We start from the raw sequence: 24,043 nt of genomic DNA on the forward strand, positions 1-24,043 counted from the left end.
GAATCCTGAAAAGTAACAGTTTTGGACGTATGAGGTTTCCACCCGACAGAGACCATATATATATGCACACTTTGTGAAAATAAGACTTCAAACTTCCCAAAAGTTTGAGAACCAGTGATTTTGTCATGTCAAGGACCCCCAAAATTGTATTTGGCCGGATCCATTTTTTTTTCACATACATACTTTTTAAACTTTTTTTTTTTTTTACAAAAATGACAGATTCTTTCCTGGTCTAAATGGGTTAAACCCCCCCCCCCCCCCTTCTGCCCAAGCTTCCTGTGTGCATGAAATCACAGCCGCCATGTTTTGAACGTTACGTTGCTTTTTCACAGACTCCAAACCCTCACTTTGTGTCAAAACAGTCTTAAAATGGGAAACTCAGATGTTGAGCTGTATTTGTGGATGTGTTTTGAGTTGAGTCAATAAAAATAAACAGTCGATAGATTTTTGTTTCACCCCCCGCCCCCACCACCACCACACACACACACACAAACAGAGCATACAATGTTGGTAGTTAAATATCTTTAAGTACAGCAGTGTGATATAAACCAGACAGCAGCTTTAGAAGTACAGACATTACAATATGAACGTTACCAACCCTCCATTACAAAAATGTTTTGTCTTGATATAAAACATATCTGTCCGTGAGTCCAATGTCAAAAGTGGGAGTTCCAATTAGACTTCAAACAAGATTTGAGGCTTTCAACACACACACAGTTTATGCCTGGCTTCCTTCTTTACATTACTGTGCAGTGAGCGATGTCGTCGGTACCGTTCGTTCACATGATACACGGAACACTCAAAACAAAGCAAACACCTGCTAAATACGACTTGGGTCACGTGACAATACTCAAGAGTTGACCAGAAGGACCGACCAAATGCACCATTAGTACCATCACATGCATGTTCTTCTTACAGTGTGGATGCATGGGTCGTATGGTTAAGCTGTGCAGGTACCACTGGGTCCTTGGAGATACCACTGAATAATGCATCTTTAGAAGAGAACAGGTCGTGGGGACAGCGAGGGTGTCAGCATGAGCGAGGAGATGGGGCGAAGAAGTACAGAGCCAGGAGGATGAGGTAGACCACCACCAGAGCCGTTCCTGAGGGCGAAACACAACCGATGGTTAACCCATTAAGACCTGGAACTGTGTCATTTTTAGATTTGAGCTATAAAGCATTATTTTACACTTTGGGCTATTCAAAAATAGCAGATATACAAGCTCATAGCGCGGCATCTTGTAGATCTGCCATTTTTGAAAAATCGTGAAAATGTGTGCAAATCTTTGAATATATATATATTTTTTAAAGCGAAATTTTTTAACTCAAATCTTTGCTTCTAGGGGTCCCTGGAACAAAATATTTTGACGGGGTTCGGCGGCCAAATACATATCATTTTGGGGGTCCTTGAGATGAAAAAGTTTGAGCACCACTGATATAGAAACATACGTTTTTCAGAAAACTGTTGAGATTTAGGAGACATGTAGAATCGGCTTCAGGTCTCTTAATATCAAGGTTATTATATTGTTGCGGTCGGGGCAGAAACCTCCCATCTCCAGGTTCTAACGCACTACTTGTTCAGACTACAGTGTCGCGCCAAAGCATCAAAAGTAGCGGATCCGCAAGCTCGAAAGCTTGCGTATGTATGAATCACGTTCTTTTAATTTCTTTACCCTGAAAGTAGTCACATTTCCCATCCATGAAGATGTAGTTGACCACGATGACGCTGAAGATGCTGGCCCACAGGTGGATGTCACTGAACACCAGGACGAATCCCACGTCCTGCAAAATAAGAGTCACCCAAGTCAGAGACACACTTCTGCTAACAACAGACCTAAACGGGACGTTGCTTGATGTTCATTGAAAACTTACGTAGATGGAATTGAAGAGGATGAGCAGAGGGATCTGAATCATGCACACCTGCACCGCGATACAGCTGCCCACTTCAAGGCTGAAAACAAAACAAGTTCAAGTGATAGAATAGAAGTTCACATGAAAGTCCAAATATGGTCTTTTCTGTTAAATATGTATTTTTCCTAATCGACCTCATGGTGGTGCTACACAAGGCAGCTTTCCTTATTAATTAGGTACAAATGATCTCAGAGTCATGTGACAATGAGCTCACAGAGGGTGGTTTGAGATTCCTTAACCGTTTGCTTTGTGATTGGCTTACAAAACGAGTGGCAACCAGCAGCGGTGTACTGTCTGCGGCCATGATACAGCAGCACTTACCTCAGGCTGATGTTGTTCTGCAGGGCGAACTGGATCCCGTTGACGATCTCAGGGAGCTCAGGCACCATGGCCAGGACCGTCACACCGATGAAGTACTGAAGACATGAGGACATCGTTCAATTCATCCATTAAGAACGTATACCGTGTTATTTTAAGATTTCTTTGGCTATTAAAAAATAGCAGATGTACAAGCTCATAGTGCTTGTAGATCTGCTATTTTTGTGAAACATCTTGGACAATTTGTGCAAATCTTTGAATATATATATCTTTTTTTAAAGCAAACATTTGTAACTCAAATATTTGCTTCTGGGGGTTCCTGGAACAACATTTTGAGATGGGGGTGTTCGCGGCCAAATACAATGGTTGGAGCATCAATGATATAACAACATACCGTTAGGATTTAGAAAAATGTTTTAGATATGCATTTGGCCGCGGACCCCCATGAAGCAAAGATTTTAGTTACAAATGTTTGCTTTAAAATATATATTCAAAGACCTGCACAAATGTTCATGATTTAAAAAGAATATCAGATCTGCACTCTCGTAGCGTGTAGGCTCTAGTCTTAAAATAATAAGCGAAAGTAACCCATCTACAAGCTCTCAATGCGTCTGTGACGCTACTTTCGCTGCGTAACATGCTTCCATAGAAGACATGCTGGCTTCTATGGCATTGGTTCTCAAAGTGGGGTCCGGGGACCCCCAGGGGTCCAGCTAAATTAGTTAATATAGTGTCACAATCATTAACCATATTTTATATTTCTTGGCTATTCAAAAATAGCAGATCTACAAGCTCATAGCGCGGCACTCAGCTATGAGCTTGTAGATCTGCTATTTTTGAAAAATAGTGAAAACTTTCTTTGAATATATATATATTTTTTAAAGCCAACATTTGTAACTCAAATCTTTGCTTCTGGGGGGTCCCTGGAACATCATATTTTGATATTTACATATCATTTTGAGGGTCCTTGACATGAAAAAGTTTGAGAACCACTGTTCAATGGAATCCAAATGACTGAAATCAGTCGTGGCGACTGAGAACTTTGATCCATGTGTCACTCAGCTGTTCATGTGTACCTGGTTGATGATGGAGTTAGTCAGGATGGGCTGGATGTTCTCCGTGGTGAGGTCAGCGCAGGCGGCCATCAGCAGCGTGGCCACGATCAGCACGGAAAGCGCTCTCCACCGGGACCAGTGGACCACATGGTGACCTGCTGGGACACACACACACACACACACACACACACCACAGCCTGAGACCAGTAGCTGGTAGATCTTTTCTTTTGGGCAAGTGCGAGGTTTGTTATTATTTTGCATTTTTGTCATTAGTTTTATTATTTCATTTTGACTTTGTTTTCCGTTTCATTTTAGTTCAATCAGTTTTTAATGCAGGTTTGCTCGTGTAGTTTTTTTTTTTTTTTTTTTTGAAGCTTAATTTCAGTTTGTTAGTTTTAGAGTTAGGCTTTAGTTTTAAGATTGTAATGTGGGGTGTTCGTCGGGCGCGACATTCAGGAAAGTCAGAAATAATAGTGCAATTATAATATTTTTTTTAATTAAGAGTAAAAACTGGTATTGTTGAACAATTGGTATCCACCCAAAATACTAGGCTGATGTATGAGATGAATTGGCAAACACCAAACCTAGGGGACATTTTCTCTAGGATTTTAGTTTGTTTTGTAAACACAATACAGTTTAGGTTAGTTATAATTTTTTGTTCAGCCTTGTTTTAATTTTTTTTCACACCTAGTTCATTATATCACTTTTTTCAAGATCTTTTTGAAAATACATTGGCTATTTTCAAATAGCCAATGTATATATGGGTTTAAACTTTAACGTGCTCATGTAGCCTAGCCCTAGTAGTTGCTTCTTTTGGGGCTTGTTGTCATAGACCTGGCTGCTTATTTCTCTCTCAAAATCTGGCAACAGTGCCTTAAGGTCCACTCTGCCTCCTCCCTGTCACACGCTTGCATGCAGGAACACAAACTCCCAAGCAGCACATGCACGGAGTAAAGGTCGCTTCCTCACTCCCCGAGACAGACGAGCACATGTGCATGCACTGCATGCACGCAAACACCCCCCCACACACACACCTGTTCCATGGCTGGTGGTAGTAGAGGTAATGGTACTATTAATGCTTGCGTTGTCTGTCTTTAGATGGTCAGTGGTGACCTTGCCGTTTGTCGTGCCCTCTTTTGGGTACTGACCAGGACCTTGGCCTCCTTGGCCGTCGCTGATGTGGATGTCGTAGATGTGGGAGTGGGTCTTCAGCGTGAAGATGAGGCCGATCAGGTACGCGGCGGGCAGCATCACTGAGATGGTGTAGACCAACGGCCTGGGAGGAAACAAGAGATATTTGACCCAGACCAGCCACATTAACACAATCACAGTCAGCCTACTATCACCTCAAAAATATAGCACGGGTTAAAGGACTTATGTCTCAGCAGGATCTAGAAAAAATTGCATTCATCTTCAGTAGACTTCACTATTGTAACGGTGTCTTTACGGGTCTCTCTAAAATAATCTATCAGACGACTGCAGTTGATTCAGAACGCTGCTGCTTGACCTTGTCCTTACAAATACCAAGAAAGTGGAGCATATCACTCTAGTTCTTAAATCCTTACACTGGCTCCCTGTGTGTCAAAGAATTGGATTTCAAAATACTAATGTTAGTCTATAAAGTTTTACAGTACGATATCGTGAACCATCCAGAATCTCTCTCAGGTCATCTGGGATAAAGGCCTGCTTTCTGTCCCTAAAACCAAAAATAAACGTGTAAAAGCAGCATTTAGTTTTTATGCTCCACATATCTGGAACAAACTCCCCAGAAAACTGCAGGTCTGCTGCTGCTCTTATTTCTTTTAAAACACTAAACACACACTAAAGTCCTTTCTGATTGTTGCTACCTTTGAGACACTGTAATGTTATGTTTGCGTTTCCTTTGCTTGATATTCTGTGCAAAGCACGTTGAATTGCCTTGCTGTAGAAATGTGCGATACAAATACAACTGCCTTGCCAATGTTTTGTTCTTCTATTCACTTCTCAAAGTGCTGACATCTTCTAGAAGTACTTACTCTATGTGAGATAGAACCCATGGCTGGCTTGCTTGAGTCTGTCAACAAAAACAAAATTTACATAAAGCATACAAGCGATGCAGCCAAGCTTCATAATTGAAAGGAAAAAACTATTACACTGAAATATGTGGACTGTGAGAGTCATGCAGGTATAATCTTAACAGAGGGAACAATTCAACCATCCAAACGTCAAAGCTATGGAACAGAATGCAGCAGCAAATCACGTGATCGCTTGTTATTCGATTTGGAAAAAATGCTTTTTCTCCGTTTCTGTTGCTTTTTGGAAAAAACAACCTACATTCAACTAACCACAACTATGGAGAGGATGACCCCCCCCCCCCCTTTGATTTTTCAAAGGTTAGTGAAAACACTCGAAAATTGCTGGCAGTGGCTGAGCAAATTATGTTTTATTTCTGGCAGTCAAAGAGTTGATACTGCAAAACCTGCATATTATGTTCTCAGCTCATCTTATAGCCAGTAACAAACTAGGACTGCACTCTCCCTCCCTGAAAACAAGTTTTTGACAAGTCCCAAACAGAACGCGCTGTGATGGTAGCCTAGCCTACCATGTCATAATGACAGTCCTTGCACATAAAGGGTGCCGTGGTGTTTCCAGGGACACTGGTACATTCATCACAGATCAGATTACCGTAGCTCTTGGAGAACAGCGTGGGAGCGAACACACCTGTAGAAAGACAACATTAAACACGTCTAGAGAAAAACAACAGCATTAAACACACCTAGAGAAAGACATTAAGGTATTAAACGTACCTAAAGAAAAACAACATTACACCTCATTGTCAAACACACCAAGAGAAACCAACATTATCTAATCAAATTAAACACACCTAGAGAAAAACAAAACTACATAACATATGATGTTACAGCTTGAGAACATGTGTACATACCTCCTATAGATCTGTTGGTGGCAATATAGTTTGAGTTACGTACATACCTCCTACAGATATGAAGAGTAGTGCCGAGCTCACACCAGCCGAGCGGCTGTTGAAGCGTTGTTCTCTGTGTTTAATGCCCCCAATGATCATACAGATCCCCTGGACACACACACAGTCAACATGAAGAGAGCATGAGAGAACACAAATCCTATCAAAATTGTTCATAGATGGTTAAAGTGCCTGCCCACCACCGCAGAGGTTGTTTGAATGGTTTGAATCCACCGTGGTGCATCCGGCTTTGTCGAGTGTCTACACAAACACAATAGGCTCTATGCACAGCAGCCATGTTGGGAATGAATTGGGCCCCTTCCTTACTTCCTTCACAGGTGTTACCAATGATACTAATTAAGGCTCCGTTCCATTTAGTGTAGCATAGTGGTTGTCTTATGGGTTACGGGTCCATTTGGTTCCATTTGTACGCTCTCAGAGTTCCACACCCACCATAAGGGGTGTTTCTAGTGAGCCAACATGCACGATATCAGCACCCTGACCAGAATGGAACAGAGCCTTCATTAGTATCATTGGTAACACCTGTGAAGGAAGTAAAAAGAGGCCCAATTTCTTTCCAATATGGCTGCTGTGCATAGAGCCTATTGGCCCGTGTTTGGAGGAAGGAAGCCAGGCGGGGAGGAGGGTGATAAGTGTCATTGCACATACTCCTACGGGCAAGTGTGTGGGGAGGAATGAATTGGCATGATGACTAAATTGGGGAGGAAAAAAAAGGAAATAAGAACAACTGACCAACTGCTCAGGACTCAAGACAGGCTGGATGCACCACTAGCAGATTAGCTGCATTACTAACCCAAACGGCATGCTGTATCATTATCTACTGTACGCCATAAATACATCTTTGAGAAGTAAGATGTCGCCATGTCCGTCATTGCTAGAGATGTCAACTTGTAAAATGCTGTGATCAAATTTAGTCAGAAATCATCTTCCTGCCCTTTCCACCCCGAGTCCCAATTTCATGATCTAAAGTTAAACAGCACTGAAGAACACAGAAGTACCACCCAGTAGAGAGCCAAACAGCTCCACCAGTTTGTTTCACTTTACAGGTTTCTCCAGAACCACTAACGTGTAGGCGTAAGTGTGATGCAGTGTTGAGTAGGGATCTAACCTGCCCATCGTTATCATCATCATCAGATACTCACCGGGATGAAGAGGATACACCCCAGCAGGGTGCCGGTGAGGGCGGCCTTGACGATCTCTTCGAAACACTTGGTGCCGGCGTTGTGGCCCTGGAGGAGAGCCGTGATGTAGAAGGTCATCTCTGTGATGGAACCAAAGGTGGCGTTGACCACCGCCCCCACGGCAAAGCTACTCTGTGCAGAAAGGCTGGGACACACACACACACACACATAGAAAAAACATTAAATGTCTTAAGGTGTTGGGTCACCACGAGGCACCAGAACAGCATGTGAGAACTAATCCATGTGTTCTCTTGGTGTATGGCAAACATACACTCACACACACTCGTGGAAAATGTGATGAAGGATGACACATCTGACCATATAACCTTTTCCGCACATCTCTGTAGACCAGTGCGTATGGTTTTTGCCCCCACTGAACTCTTATGTGCTATGCTATGCGATGAGAGAGTGCGGCCTAGCCAACACCAACTCAGGAGAGTGTGGAGGGCAATGATTCAGGAGTCCCATCAAGCATTAGGGTCTTGAGCTCTACAGCAGTGGTTCTCAAACTTTTTCATGTCAAGGACCCCCAAAATGATATGTATTTGGCTGCGGACCCCCATCTAAAAATATTTTGTTCCAGGGACCCCCCCAGAAGCAAAGATTGAAGTTACAAATGTTCGCTTTTAAAAAATATATATTCAAAGATTTGCACAAATTTTCAATATTTTTAAAAAATAGCCAAAGTATAAAAGGGTCATAATTATTGTGATGCTATATTAACACATTTGGCTGGGGAGTCGGGACCCACTGGAACCCCCTCAAGTACCCCTGGGGGTCCCCGGACCCCACTTTGAGAACCAAGGCTCTACAGTGTTGTTAGCTAAACTGTCGCGCCGCAGTGCATCTGGCTTTGACCTGGGTTTGCTCCCACAGTGTCAGTTTGCTTGCCAATAGTTCCGGGTGCCTGACACACAGTGCCCTGCCAGCCTCATCCTTCTTAAATGTGCATGTCTTTGTAACGAGGGGTTTATTCACTGCAGTCTGCAACCCTACTATAACATCCCTCTCTGTGCAATTATAGGTGAATCACTGATAGCATTTCTGCCATTTTCGAAAAATCTTAAAACATTTGGAATAATGTTTAAAAATATGAACATAAATCTTCTCCTTTGGGGGTCCCTGGCATAAAATTAATTTCTGTAGAGAAAAGCTCCCGTTAATGAAATAAATGTAATACTGACTACATTGATATTCTCTCATCTCGGCCTTTATCATTTCAAGAGCATAACTGCAGCTTTAAAAATCAGAGAAAGTAATAAAAGCCTAGAGTTTTATTAGTTTTTATTTTTGCATTTTTCTAAGTGAATAGGCTCTATGCACAGCAGCCATATTGGGAATGAATTGGGCCCCTTCCTAACTTCCTTCACAGGTGTTACCAATGATACTAATTAATACTAATTCCATTTAGTGTAGCATAGTGGTTGTCTTATTTTCAAGGACCCCCATAACTCTGAGAGTGTACAAAATGGAACCAAATGGACTCTCAGAGTTACACACCCACCATAAGGAGCCATTTGGGAACCAAAATTGAGTGTTTCTAGTGAGCCAACATGCACAATATCAGCACCCTGACCAGAATGGAACAGAGCCTTCATTAGTATCATTGGTAAGTAAGAAGAGGCCCATTTTCTTTCCAGTATGGCTGCTGTGCATAGAGCCTATTTCAGGCAGAGGGAGCACATAAAAGGCCCTTACATGCCAGTTCCAGCTACCACCTCTGAGGGGCGCCACAGACCTATTATGATGACCTGGTACACCAGACAGTCCCTCCCTCCTTTTTCATGTGAAGGACCCCCAAAATGTATGTATTTGTCCTTGGACCTCCATCGCAAAAATATATTGTGCCAGGGACCACCAGCAGCAAAGATTCGAGTTAAAATGTTGCCTTTAAAAGAATATTATATTAAAGTTTTGCACATATTTTACGAGTATAAGTATAAAATAATGGTTAAAATGATTGTGATGCTATATTTATTTTTGCTGGGGACCCCCTGAAATGTCCTCTGTTTACTGGTGCTAGATCCTGCAAGAGTGTTTCTGGGACAGAGAAAGGTAGATAAAGTAGATTTTCTCCTGATTTGGCTCAAAAAAAAATATATCTTTTTGTATGAAAATCTTGGGAATATTGTGTGGCTTGTGACGATCGGGTCCAATATTTTGTTTAGTGACCATGAGGCTGTTCAGAAGCTGTGTTCACGTTCACTCTTCCATTGGAATTAATAGACTCCAACCTGTTTCTGGTCTCCTAAAAAGGCGGCCACCTACTTCACGCAGATACAGGAAGTAAACCGGAAATGGCCTTTTTTTGTCTTTGGTTCCATTTCCGGTCGGCCAGATTGTTTTGCAATTGTGACAACTGTGTTCACTCCACTGGACCAATTATTATTTCCCAGTATAGTGGCGGATCATGGAGCTTTTTAATAGCCCCTGCAAGTTAGCAGCAAACACTAGCAGCACAGCAGAGATGCAGCATAACATATTGATCAAAACATGGGTAATCGGTGGTCTAGAACTCTAAAAAAAAATCAGACACAAAAATCCAGTGTTAGAAGACTTTACCTGGCAATGCCCATTCCAATGAAGTAGGAAAGAGGGATGATGGAACAGATGGCTGTGGCAAACTTCATCTCTGAACTCGTATAAACATTGCCACGATCCATGTACCCAATTATCAGTGTCACCACTACCATAAGAAGCATGTCTGCAGGACAGTGGAGTTATGGACTAAAGACTGATTACACAGTACTGATTGTAGCTTATACAATATACAACGTATACAAGTTCATTAGTAATGCATTCATTGCAGTGCTTTCTGCTCAGTATATTTTACTTTATGTGGGGTGGGGAAATGGCCATGGAAAGTATACAGATATGGAAAATACAACGGCTGATTGGATTGACTCTAGCTGGTTCCATACAAAAACTAAAAATAGTTTGGAAATCGAACGTTGATTATTCTCAAGAAAAACATCTGATTTAAAGCAGACGGTTCAGTATTTGTTGGATCTGTAGCCAGGAAGAACCACCATGATTCATTGTCCAAGTCCATAGACACAGGGCCCTATCTTGCGCGCTATCCTAAACTTTTAAGGTATTTTTTACTATCTTTGAAAAACATTTTAAAATAGTAAGAATGGCTGATTTACATGGACAAATTGTGACCTTGTAGATCAGCTATTTGAACTAGCATAAGGGGTAAGGCGGCGTGCATGATACGGCCCGCAGTGTGATTTCCACCAGTGTTAAAATTTGCCCATATATCAGTTTAAAAGGATACTGAGAGCGAACATGTGGATTCCCTGAAACGTGTATTTGTAATAGTACACATTAAAGGCACGGTAGCAGCACAGGATCACCTTGGTTTCACATCCATGGAGCTGCAACAGAAAACGCATGACACTTATTTTACAAAGTCACATACCAATTGAAAACTGACCCTTTATCATCACATTTTCAACAGCGAAGAGAAGATGAAAAGAAAATTGGGGTTGGCCACGCTCAAATAGTATAAATAAAGGGGAAATATGTTCCTTTGCCTTGATTATATATTAACCCATTAAAACCGGGGAAGCAGGATTTAGAACAGCGGTTTAGAACAGTGGTTCTGAAAAATAGCAGATCTACAAGCTCACAGCTTCTGCATCTGCTATTTTTGAACATTTTTGAAGCGTCTTGAAAGTAGTTTTTAACACAAATCCTCTCTACTGGTGGGGTGGGGTGGGGGGGGGGGGGGGGTCTAGCACAAAATATTTTCAGACTGGGGTCCGCAGCCAAATACATATCATTTTGGGGGTCCTTGGGGGCACGAAAAAGCTTGAGAACTGCTGATTTAGAAGGCATAGCTAGAATCGGCCTCAGGTCTTAATGGGTTAAACTGCAGATTATTTAAGGAAAGCAACACGTACATTTTTGGGCGTGTGGATGTGGATGTCTTCCGGGGGCATGAGGAGCACGGTGGCCAGGGTGCGGGCGTTCATCTTGGCCACAGGGATGGTGAAGACCAGGAGCCAGGAGATGATGCAAACCAGAGAGTGGACCACGACCAGCACCGGATAGCCCGACAACAGCCACACCGCGGTACTGAGTCGACACTAGGATGGATGACCAGTTAGGGTATAAGTTGCCATTTTGATTATGGCTTGCACCTCTTGGTTCTCCAGCGTCTCATGTCACTAAAAACTAAGCTTCAGACTCCCAAAACTGATACGAGTACGACTACTTCTCGGCCTTAAGCCTGTGATCACTTAATAGGCTCTATGCACAGCAGCCATATTGGGAGGAAATTGGGCCTCTTCTTACTTCCTTCACAGGTGTTACCAATGATACTAATGAAGGCTCTGTTCCATTCTGGTCAGGGTGCTGATATCGTGCATGTTGGCTCACTAGAAACACTCCATTTTGGTTCCCAAATGGCCCCTTATGGTGGGTGTGTAACTCTGAGTGTACAAATGGAACCAAATGGACCCGTAAGGGTCCATTTGGTTCCATTTGTACACTCTCAGAGTTATGGGGGTCCTTGAAAATAAGACAACCACTATGCCACACTAAATGGAACAGAGCCTTAATTAGTATCATTGGTAACACCTATGAAGGAAGTAAGGAAGGGGCCCAATTCATTCCCAATATGGCTGCTGTGCATAGAGCCTATTCCAACACACTTTGTTGTTTGCTATGGATCAGGGTAGAAGACAGGGTTAAGCAAAAATCACTGGGATTGGTATCTGAGTTGGTCAAAGAGACAGTGCCCTCAATACCCTCATACCTGTCTAACTACTTCCCCAAAGTGAGTGACACCACACACAATTTTTGTATGCCATGTTGATTCATTAAATGGAGGAACGCAATGTTAACAAGTCCCAGGACTTTGTTGTGTCATCCTTTTAGCCTTGATGTCTGACTGTACCTCGTGCTGTTCACATTTCTGACTAATACATCCAGGGACCAATAGAGGATTTATCTCCGTATAGAGCAGGGGTCTTCAACTTTTTCAGGCCAAGGACCCCCTAGCTGAGAAAGAGATGAAGCAGGGACCCCCTCTATATTGTATAAAGTTGTGCTTCAGATTCAACTTTTTTAGTTTACTTGGTCTGCCCTTTTTTCCCTCTACACCTATACCTCTTTGCCAAAAATAGCCGAACTACAAGCTCACAACGCCTCGCAGCACGAGGCGTTGTGAGCTTGTAGATCTGCTATTTTTGGCTAAAGTTCTCCTCAGAATAGGGATACTAGGGTTCAAGTGGTTAATGTGAAAAATAAAATCATATCACACAAAGATTTGGCGGACCCCCTATAGTAACTCTGAGGATCCTCTGGGGGTCCCGGACCCCCTGTTGAAGACCCCTGGTATAGAGAACAGACAGCATCCATTTGAAAGCTAAATGTTCTGGAAAAGCATTTACATCTTGATGGTTTTCCTCACCCAGTGATCAGAGCAGGCTTTCTTTTCCTGGGGCGGCGGGGGGACGGGGATTTCGATGGGGACGGGGACGTCCAGGTGGACAGGCGAAGACACCGAGACGGGCTTCTCCCTGCCGAGGTCTTCTCTGTCTTCAGTGTCCACCTCCTCCTCCTCCTCCTGGATCGCACTGCTGTTTGGGATCTCCTGTCCACACAAAGTAGCAGAAGAGAAAGGAAAGATTAGATTTAAATGATGTAAAGTAGTCCAACTAATACCACCTCATATCCTGTTAAATGTATATTCAGGATAATCCGTCTATCCCAAATGCAGATCTTCCTGCATACATGGATAGCCTTTTTGCTTTTCTTTTTTGCATTATAACAAAAAAACACTAATTAAATATATATTCAGGATAATCCGTCTATCCCAAATGCAGATGTTCCTGCATACATGGATAGCCTTTTTGCTTTTTTTTTTTGCATTATCACAAAAAAACACTAATTAAAACGACGGACGACGATCACACAGTCGAGCATGTCAGGATGCTAACAACCTTTGTAATTCTGCATGAAGGGGCTACAGGCTGCCGTGTAAATTCACTACACCAGAAAATGTCAAGCTTCAAAACAAAACATCAAGGTCTATTTATAACCTACTAGTATAAGGGACTATAACTTCCTGTCACCACTCGCCAGTAGGCGGTTGTTATTATCACTATGATTAAAAATTGGCCAGTAGACTATGTCTACAGACCGGGACTCTCGACATTGAGACCTGAAGCCGATTCTACATGTCTCCTAAATCCCAACAGTTTTCTGAAAAACGTATGTTTCTGTATCAGTGGTGCTCAATCTTTTTCATGTCAAGGACCCCCAAAATGATATGTATTTGGCCGCGGACCCCCATCAAAATATTTTGTTCCAGGGACCCCCAGAAGCAAAGATTTGAGTTAAAAATGTTCGCTTTAAAAGTATTTATATTCAAAGATTTGCACACATTTTCACGATTTTTCAAAAATAGCACATCTACAAGCTCGTAGCTATGAGCTTGTATATCTGCTATTTTTGAATAGCCAAAGTGTAAAATAATGCTTTTTAGCTCAAATCTAAATCTAAATCTTAATGGGTTAAAATGTTAAAGTAGCAAAAGAAGCAGATCTACAAGCTCAAACAAGCTTGTGGATCTGCTATTTTTGATACTTTTGTGTGACGCTGTAGTGTGATCGAGTAGGGCGTTAATTTATTTAAAAAAAAACACAAAAAGTTAGAATATGGAGACAAGAGGTTTCTGCCCGACAGCAACGATATCATCCATGGGGCCAAATCAAACTAAAATAACATGATTTTTTTTTTGTCAAAACAAGTCAACTAATACACTGTATAGATTATGGACCATGTATAATCTTACCTTCTGTATGGACTTCCCAAACGGCCATATAAAGTAAAAGGTCAACTTCCAACACAATTTCCCTAGGAAAAGAAAAAAAAGCATATTTGCAATCAGCTTTTCATCGCCTAGTCGCAATTATTTGAGATTATTAGCATAATAATGTTTGTTGAAAAATGTTCATATATTTTCAAACAAATAACGGAAACAGCCGATCTACAAACTCACAACTCATCACATCGTTCTTTAACGTTACAAACGTTAAAGGACAACTTTGTATATTTACAACCAAGGTTTATGTTTTAGATTGTAATTAAAGTAAATAAAAGATGATTTTAAATGTGCTGCTTTCTATAGTTTTAGCAATTTTCGCGATCTTTTTTTACAGTGGTCGGGGGCATTCTGTCCGGTGGCTAAATATGTCTTTTTTTTTACACAATAACCCGCCGTTTTCTTTATTATTATTTACAGTAGCTCTTCTAGCCCCCAATAACTCACATCTGGCCATCAAAGACCACAGGACCTTTTTTATTGTGTAAAAAAGGCATATTTAGCCACCGGACAGAATGCCCTCGCCCACTGTAAAAAAAGATCGCGAAAATTGCTAAAACTATAGAAAGCAGTAAATGAAAAAAAAAAATAACACTCATCTTTTATTTACTTTAATTACAAGCTAAAATACAAACCTTGGTTGTAAAAAAAAAACAAAGTTGTCCTTTAAGCCTAAAAAGCCTAAAAGCCAAAATGTGTTTTTTTTTTATTATTATGTTCCAAAAAACACAAATAAGTGAACGTGTAAACATACAGTAGATGCGATGTATCTTTAAAACCATTTTAGCTATATTAAGATAATTAATGTAATAATAATAGCTCAGATTTATATAGTATTTTTTTTAGTACCAAAAGTCGCTTTACATCGAAGAAAAGAGGATTGAGATACTCCGGTCAACCATACAGGGTTTAAGTGGTATGTGTAAACATAACATTACCATAAGGAGCTCCGCAGATGGTCAGGAACATCAGAGGGCAAAGCAGCAAGTAGAACAGGGAGACCCACCATCCAAACAAAAACACATAGACTATGTTTCCAAAGGTGACCACGGAACCTGTACAGACAAATTATGAATGATTATTAACTAGGCTGAGATTATGACTGTAGGAAGGCCTATTTTATACCAAAAAAATCACACCCTGTGTGAAGGTAGCGGCGCCTTTGATACATTATGTCATCGATATGTGTTTATAATGTGTTTATAGCCACGTGTCATGTGAAGCTTGACCAATCACTTTGTTGACGCACCTGACCAATCAGAACGTTGACGGACCTGACCAATCAGAACGTTGACGGACCTGACCAATCAGAAAGTTGCAGTGCCGGCTGCAGACAGTAATAAGCAGGGGGGCATTAATTATTCTAGGGGGGGCACCTGCCTGTCCCTCACGCACGCGCGCTGCTGCGCGCGCGTGCGGGACCCGTGCGCGCCGGCGCGAAGCGCCGGCGCGCGATTTTTTTCGGTTATTGGATGGATATTTTACTTTTTTGGGGTGTTTTGTAACTCTATTTCGGTTAATTCGGTTCATTTACCTTGCCCCTATATGCACCAACAACAAATACAATTACAGCATTAGGCCTATAATGTCTTTAATGTAATGTCGGCATTGCATCTCCACAGGCACAGACTCCACAGCGGGAGAAAAAAAAGGCAGGCTATACTGCGCTGCGCTGCGCTGCTTGAAAAAAATTAAAAAAATAAAAACATCTGGCCAATCTGAACTGGGGGGGCACAAAGTCTAATCTGGGGGGGCATTGCCCCCCAATGCCCCCCCATAGGGCCGACACTGGAAAGTTGACGGACCTGACCAATCAGAACGTTGACGGACGTGACCAATCAGAACGTTGACGGACCTGACCAATCAGAACGTTGACGGACAAAGTCAGGTATAGAGCAGGATCCGCTCTATACCTTACCGAGCGGCTAGCGCCGCTAAAAAAAAAATCACACCCTGTGTGAAGTGAGTGGTGCCTTTGATGAGCCCCGTATTGACCCCCGTATTGATGTTGTCATCAATGTTTGTTTATTGGACAGAAATACATACATACGGACACAGTCAGATATAGGAGTGGTTGGCACCACTCAAAAATAGCACATCTGCAACCTGATAAAGCTGAGGTTGAAGATCTATTTTAGTTTTTTTTTATTTAAATTGTTTTTAAAAAAAAACTTGTGGTTTATAAAGTACCGTAAATTTCGGACTATAAGCCGCGACTTTTTCCCCCAATTTTTCGACCCTGCGGCTTATATAACGGTGCGGCTTATCTATGGATTTTTACATAGATAACGGCCACTAGGGGATCTCCTAAATCTATGGATTTTACAGGCTACAGTCCACCACCTTTAACTCTATCGGCTCTATGGCCGGTCCGCGCCCCCCACCTTTAAGCAGCGGGCTCCAGCCAGTGTTGCCAGATTTTGCGAGAGAAATAAGCAACCAGTTCTATGAAAACAAGCCCAAAAGAAGCAACTTAGGCCCTCTATGCTTAGGCCACATGAGCACTTAAAGGGAAACTTCACAGATTTTCAACCTATCTTCATATAATTGGTCCTCACTAATACTCATGATAAAATGGTACCCTTTTTTTCTACTCGGTCTGTGTCTCAGAGGAGGGCTGTGGACAGTTCAGAAACATGTCACCAGTGAAAAGACCAAGTAGAAAAAAATGGTACCATTTTATCATGAGTATTAGTGAGGATCAAATATATGAAGATAGGTTGAAAATCGGTGAAGTTTCCCTTTAAAACCTATGCTATTTTTTGAAGCAAGCCTAAGCAAGTACACTTTAGAAACAAGCCCAAAAAAAACACAACCCACAACGACCAACATTTTACAAGAAAACTTTACAGAAAAACAAGCCCAAAGTCACTTATAATAAGCGGACATGGCAACACAAGCAGGAAAAGCCAGGGAGAGTGAGATAGGCAGCGCGCCAAGAAAAAAAAGTGGAACCAGAACGAGAGCTGAGCAAGACAGACATTACAGAGCGAGACAGTTTGTGCAAAGGAACTTTTCATTCACAAACCGCCATGGAAAACAAACGTAGAAGTGCGTATGATGCAGCTTTTAAGTTAAAGACAGTCAATCTGTCAGTAAAAGAAGGAAATAGAGCTGCTGCACGTACCCTTGGTATCAATGAGTCAATGGTGAGACGTTGGAGACGCCAACGTGAAGAACTGTCTCAATGCAAAAAGTCGAAAAAAGCTTTCAGAGGTAATAAAAGCAGATGGCCCGAACTTGAAGACTTTCTTGAAGATTGGCTGAACACACAGAGAGCAGACGGCCGAGGTGTTTCCACCGTGCAGATCCGACTGAAAGCCAAAACAGTCGCCACCGAAATGAAAATAGAAAATTTTAGAGGTGGACCATCCTGGTGTTTCAGATTTATGAGACGAAAGGGACTGTCCGTCAGGGCGCGGACGACTGTGTGTCAGCAACTTCCTCCCGACTACCAGGAAAAAATAACAAACTTCGGCGAATTCACACAAAGAAAGATTAGAGAATATTCCATCGGACCGGACCAGATCATAAATATGGATTAAGTGCCTTTGACGTTTGACCTGCCTCTCACTAGGACTGTCAACAAGAAAGGTGAATCGTCCATCCCGTTGAGAACCACTGGCCACGAGAGGACGAATTTCACTTGTGTCCTGGGTTGCACAGCATCTGGATCAAAGCTTCCGCCAATGGTGATCTTTAAGCGGATTACTATGCCAAAAGAAAAGATCCCGAACGGCATCTCCTTTAAAGTCAACAAGAAAGGGTGGATGGTGGAAAGCGTAATGAAGGAGTGGCTGAATGAGTGCTACGTCAAGCGCCCTGGAGGATTCTTTCGCCCAAAAAAAGCGTTGCTCGTTTTGGACAGCATGAGGGCCCATATAACAGATTCTGTGAAAGCAGCCATCAAGAGCACAAATTCAATTCCAGCTGTGATTCCCGGGGGCACAACAAAGCATCTGCAGCCACTCGACATCAGTGTGAATCGTGCGTTCAAAGTGGCACTACGCGTTCAGTGGGAGGCGTGGATGACTAGCGGCGATAAATCCTTCACCAAAACTGGTCGCATGCGAAAAGCAACTTTCGCTCAAGTCTGCGAGTGGATCCTGACAGCGTGGAGGAGTGTCAAAACATCCACGATCACCAACGGGTTTCGAAAGGCTGGACTGCTGCCGCTGCGAGATGAAGAGGAGGACGCCGAGGACCCCGCCACGGCTGAGGCCCTTCAGAGGCTGTTCGATTCCGACAGTGACGAAGAGGAGTTCCTTGGTTTTGAGAGCGACAACGAAGGAGAGAGGAGAGTGGCTGACGAAGCCACCCTGAGCCTGTTCGTTTCCGACACTGAAGATGAGGACTTTGGTGGTTTTAGTACGCAGGAAGAAGACGAAGATGAGGATTAATGACTTGACTTTTCTGGTTACAGCTGTGTTACTGCACCGTGGCCTAAAAGATGAAGACGAGGATTAATGACTTTTCTGGTAGGCTGGCTGATTACCGTATATTTTAAGTAGCCGTGTTACTTACTGCACCTTTAGTCTTACGCTTACTGCCGTGTTACAGGCACTTTTTTTTTTGCACATTGATATTGCCTCGTCAAGCGCTGTAAGCTTTGTTTTTTGTTATGGTACTACTGTAGGCTATAATGTAGATCAGTGGTTTTCAACCTTTTTCATGCCAAGGACCCCTAAATTGATACACATTTGGCCGCGGACCCCCAATTGAAAATGTTTTGTGCCAGGGACCCCCGAAGCAAAGATATCAGTTAATTTTCGCTTTAAAAAATATAAATATTCAAAGATGTGCACACTTTTTCCAAGGTTTTTCAAAAATAGCAGATCTTCAAGCTCATAGCGCAGCACTCGGTGCCGCGCTATGAGCTTGTTGAGCTTGCTATGAGCTTCAAAAATAGCAGATCTACAAGCTCATAGCAAGGCACTCGGTGCTGGGCTATGAGCTTGTAGATCTGCTATTTTTGAATATCCAAAGCTAAGTGGTTAAACGATTGTGACGCTATTAACTCATTTTGCTGGGGAACCCCTAGCACTCCCTCAAGGACCACTGGTGGTCCCTGTACCACGGGTTGAAAACCACTACTGTAGATCACTGCCGGTACGTGCGCTGGGAGCGCACCGTTTTAAGTTTGAAAGTTGAAACGTTTGTGTGTCTGAAACGCTATGTGATACAGTACAGTTTACACAGCACAGTACATGTTCTGTAGCTACTATTGCACTAAATGGTAACACTTGAATACGTTATGCAAATTGCAACTTGTTTGTTGAAATGTTAATAAATGGGAGCTTCCCCAAACAGCCATTTCTTTCCCGACAATCCCCTCTGTGCACGAACCCTTACATATGGTAATTAAACATTAAAACACCCGCGGCTTATAGTCCAGTGCGGCTTATATATGTACAAATCATTCGATTTAGCTGCTGCAGCTTATATTCAGGTGCGCCTTATAGTGCGAAAATTAGTCATTTATGTTGTCACTTTTCAATCAACAATTCAACGACTCCCAAGATGAGTTTGCATTCTTTAAGCAACATAAAATGAATAAAGAAGGAAGCCAGATGGACCTGCTTGAGGTTTCACCGTGTTCACATCACAGTAGAGTTCTTTGACCACCGCGGACCGGTTCTCCATGGGTCTTTCAGTCACATGACCCTTCCACTTCCTGAAACCAAACTGGAAAACAAAGTTCAGACATGTAAAGACAGAGTTGACAACAGGTATTATAGGTTCATAGGTTCAGGATTTGTAGTGCGCCCCCCCCCCCCTCATCCAGTTATTACACTGGCCCGGGGCCAGTGGTGGAAAGTATTTTCATATTGCAGTATTGGTACTTTTACTTAAGTAAAGAATTTGAGTACTTTTTCCACCACTGCCCGGGGCACAGTCCGAAGAAAGAGAAGAGAAGGCGACAAGAGAAAAACAAAGGACAAGACAAAGAAGACTAGAATAAGACAACAAGAACTCAGTCACACTGTCAGTCAGTCACAACAGTAGGGAGTAGTAAACACACACACATACAGAACACAACACAACAAGTGAACCTAGGAGTCCTCTGCATAACTGGAAGGACACGCATTCCCAACAGGCATTTTACCCCATCGTTCCCAACGGGCATCGTTCCCAACAGACCTCGGTCCCAACCTTTTCAGGCCGCTATGCCCCAAAATAACCATATTTGAATTGGGGACCCCTCAATATAACCATATTTGAACTGGGGACCGCTCAAAATAGTCATATTTGAACTGGGGACCCCCCACTCTGACAAGCAATTGGAATTGTAGGAGTTGAAGCATTACATTTAGTTTGACTCTGTTCCACAGATAAATGTTGTGAAAAGAGCTGATCTACAATCTCACAATGCAAGGCGTTGTGAACTTTTTCAAAAGGTTTGGCTCTATCTTATATTATTTGACATTTTGGCCAAAGTTTGACCAGTCTTTATAGTATAGTTTGTTGATTGCTTTTGATGCAGTAATGGTCCTTTTTCATTTCTTCTTTTTTTTTGGTATTAAAAAGGTCTTAAAAGCCCTTAAATTGTCACTTTACTCTCATCTGGGGACCCCCAAAAAATCATGGGGTTGAGAACCACTGATCTAGAGGTGCAAAGGGTTCCGAGGAGACGTTCAGAGACCGACCTTTTCCGAAGCTCGGAATGACGTCAATTTGTAGTTATATCACCTCCCTTTACGAAGGAAAAAATTCAGACGTCTGTATTGTATATATTGTATTGCGCTTTGCAGGGAACGAATAGAGAGCCTTGATGCCAAACTATGCTTGAAATATCTATGCTCAAATAATTTATGCTCAGTAAAAAAAAAAAAGAGTTGTCTATCTGAGTTGTCTGACTGAAATAGAATATTCACGTCAGCATATTGTACAGCAGTTACCCTGTAGTTGTTGGCCTCTCTCATGGCCTCCACCTCGTTCTCAGCTCTGATGGTGGTCTTGGAGGTGCCCTCTTGCCAGCCCTCCTCAGCATATTGTGACGGCGTGGAGCGGGCAGAGGTCCTCGACTGAGCTGCAATGGACGTCACATCACTCAGAATAAATACACAATTTCACAGCACTCACAAGATATTGCCCGGTCCAAGTAGGACCGGGCAACATATCAATATTATATCTATATTGTGACTTAAGGATAGACATTATCTGGAATTTTGGATATTGTGATTTGTGACATGGCGTATTGATTGATTGATTGCGTAACTGTTGTTTTTAAGCCGTTTTTTACTTTATATTTTCACAAATACCCTCAAAAGGCCTGAAAAAAGCATAGGTGTCACCAAAAAGTATACTAATGGATGTTACATTATCACAATTTATTTTCAAAGTATTGTGACCATTAAGTTGTGAAATGGATGCTTTAAACTAAAACAATAACGCTCTGCCCAAAATACAGCCAGCAGACCTTTAGGTGAGTACAGTAGGTACAGAGAGAGGTGGTCACTCACCTCGAGGTACCACCAGCAGACCTTTGGGCGAGTAGGTGCAGAAGTGGTGCCCGGCGTCCGAGTGACGAGCGTCGGGGGAGGGCGTCTCCGCTACGGCCAGGTCCGAGTGATGTCGCCGCGGAAACCGTTGATGCTGTTCAGGCTCCCCATGGTGCTCTGAGGAACACGAGGAATCAAGAGGGGTTTGTTTTTAGAGGTTTGGTGTAGAGCAGTGGTTTTCAACCAGTGGTCCTTGAGGGGGTTCCAGGTGGTCCACAGCTAAATGATGGAGAGTTGGTAACCAAATGGGCCCTTATTAGATCTTTAACTCTTGAGAGTGTAAAGTAAAATGAAACCAAATGGTTTGATTTTACGCACTCAAGAGTAAGAATATTGTCAAACATCTGCATTACTTAATTAAAGAATAGTTATTTTGATCAACATTTGCTAGTCATTTCTTCTATGGTACCAACATCAATACAGCATGGAATTGTGGACAAAATCTCATCCAACGATAACAAAATATTCTATGTTTTGGGTCTGAGAGTCTAAATCTCATCGAACGGTGGTCCGTGGCTCAAATGCAGAATAAATAATGGACCTGGTCTATGAAAAGGTTTGAAAACCACTGGTGTAGAGGGAAAAAGAGCAGACCAAATACAGAGCCTATGGTCACTCAAGTTTACAAAGTATTGAGGGTTAAATGTCTGAAAATACACTTGAACATCAAACATATATACTTGTATAATAGAAAAGATAATGCGTAAACAAATAAACAAAGAATGTGTTGGGATGAGCCTTCTTGCATTCTCTGCAACTCAATTTTATACAATATGTAGTGGGGGGGGGGGGGGCTGCTTCATCTCTCTCGAGTCTCAGCTAAGGAAAAAAAAACATTTAAGACCCCTGCAATACAGTATCAACAACATACAGCACAGTAACGCACGGTACAGTGTTAGTGAGGAAAATAATACACAGACGACAGTAGAAACAATATCCATGCAAACGACAAAGTCAGTATAATTTAGTTGCTACGGCAGTGGTCCTCAACCTTTTCAGGCCACTACCGACCCAAAATAATCATATTTGAACTTGGGACCCCCCAAAATAATCATATTTGAACTTGGGACCCCCCAAAATAATCATATTTGAACTGGGGACCCCCCTCCCTGACAGACTCTCGGAATTGTAGGAGTTGAGGCATTACATTTAGTTTGACTTGGTTCCACAGATACATATTTTGAAAATAGAAGATCTACAAGCTTGCAATGCCTCGAAGGGGTTGTGAGTTTGTAGATCTGCTATTGCTGTTCTCTCCTCCGCCCACATTCTTCACGCCATCCACTTTATCACCAACCGGCCTTCTTCACCAGCTTGTAACAGTCTGTTTTAGTTCTTGTTCAGCAATTCTTGACAGCAACCCGGACAGCACCAATTATCACAGACACTGACCGAACAAGCGATTTCAGTTCAAGCTCACTTTGTTCAGTGAACTGAACAAAATGTTGCCGATGCCTTAGCTCTTGGCTTGGGCATTAGTGAATCTGCAGGCCTCTCTCTCCCTCACAACTAGTGTATGGACATTACTTTCAGTTTAATAGTGGAGCGGCTAAATGCTTTTTTCTGGCAGAATCTTTCAGTTGATGATAAAAGCGTGAAAATTGGCATGAGCAGTCTCCATGGGTCACTTGACAAGAATATTGTCTGAGCCATTTGTAATTTCAAGATGGCGGCCATTTTTCAAGATGGCCAATACCTTAGTGGGCAGTTAAGTGATATGATGGTTTATTTGGTGATACAAGCATGAAAATTGGCATGAGCAGTCTCTGTGGGTCACTTGACAATAAGCCACCCACAGCTACTTGAAATTTCAAGATGGTGGCCATTTTTCAAGATGGCCGACACTTTAGTGGAGCATTTAAGTTATATAATGGTTCATTTGGTGATACAAGTATGAAAATTGGCATGAGCAGTCTCTGTGGGTCATTTGACAATAAGTCACCCACAGCTACTTGAAATTTCAAAATGGCGGCCATTTTTCAAGATGGCCACCACCTTAGTGGAGCAGTTAAGCTTAAGAAATCATTTAGTTGGTGATACAAGCATGAAAATTGCCATGAGCCGTCTCAAAAGGTCATTTGACAAGAAACCGCCCACAGCCACTTGAAATTTCAAGATGTCTGCCGTGCGCCATGTGGATCCTTAAATGATATCTTTTCTCATAGAAATGTATTGGGTTCCTCAAAAAGCTCTGTCAAGAGAGGTTGTTTGACTGTGTTTTGTCTGACTCCTCGCCCACAAGCTGCCCAGTTTGGTAA

At 42.3% G+C, this 24,043-nt stretch overlaps 1 protein-coding gene across 1 annotated transcript in view; it reads right to left on the reverse strand.

Annotated features, from left to right (window-relative positions):
* Positions 1-702: 702 nt before the first annotated feature.
* Positions 703-24,043, reverse strand: part of cax1 (cation/H+ exchanger protein 1) — a gene marked incomplete at its 5' end in the record, with an annotated part of 31,651 nt that continues 8,310 nt past the window's right edge. The window contains 19 exons of the mRNA XM_084050157.1: positions 703-1,103; positions 1,674-1,782; positions 1,873-1,951; positions 2,233-2,327; positions 3,306-3,439; positions 4,433-4,560; positions 5,300-5,337; positions 5,866-5,984; positions 6,255-6,354; positions 7,407-7,590; positions 10,008-10,149; positions 10,726-10,825; positions 11,354-11,539; positions 12,868-13,050; positions 14,254-14,315; positions 15,222-15,338; positions 19,860-19,968; positions 21,183-21,313; positions 21,747-21,902. Coding sequence (XP_083906283.1) covers positions 1,030-1,103; positions 1,674-1,782; positions 1,873-1,951; positions 2,233-2,327; positions 3,306-3,439; positions 4,433-4,560; positions 5,300-5,337; positions 5,866-5,984; positions 6,255-6,354; positions 7,407-7,590; positions 10,008-10,149; positions 10,726-10,825; positions 11,354-11,539; positions 12,868-13,050; positions 14,254-14,315; positions 15,222-15,338; positions 19,860-19,968; positions 21,183-21,313; positions 21,747-21,902 — 2,246 coding nt within the window. The 3' untranslated portion in view covers positions 703-1,029. The remainder of the gene's footprint in view (positions 1,104-1,673; positions 1,783-1,872; positions 1,952-2,232; positions 2,328-3,305; positions 3,440-4,432; positions 4,561-5,299; positions 5,338-5,865; positions 5,985-6,254; positions 6,355-7,406; positions 7,591-10,007; positions 10,150-10,725; positions 10,826-11,353; positions 11,540-12,867; positions 13,051-14,253; positions 14,316-15,221; positions 15,339-19,859; positions 19,969-21,182; positions 21,314-21,746; positions 21,903-24,043) is intronic.

Source organism: Gymnoscopelus microlampas, assembly GCF_963454915.1.
Source record: "Gymnoscopelus microlampas genome assembly, chromosome: 23".
NCBI lineage: Eukaryota > Metazoa > Chordata > Actinopteri > Myctophiformes > Myctophidae > Gymnoscopelus > Gymnoscopelus microlampas.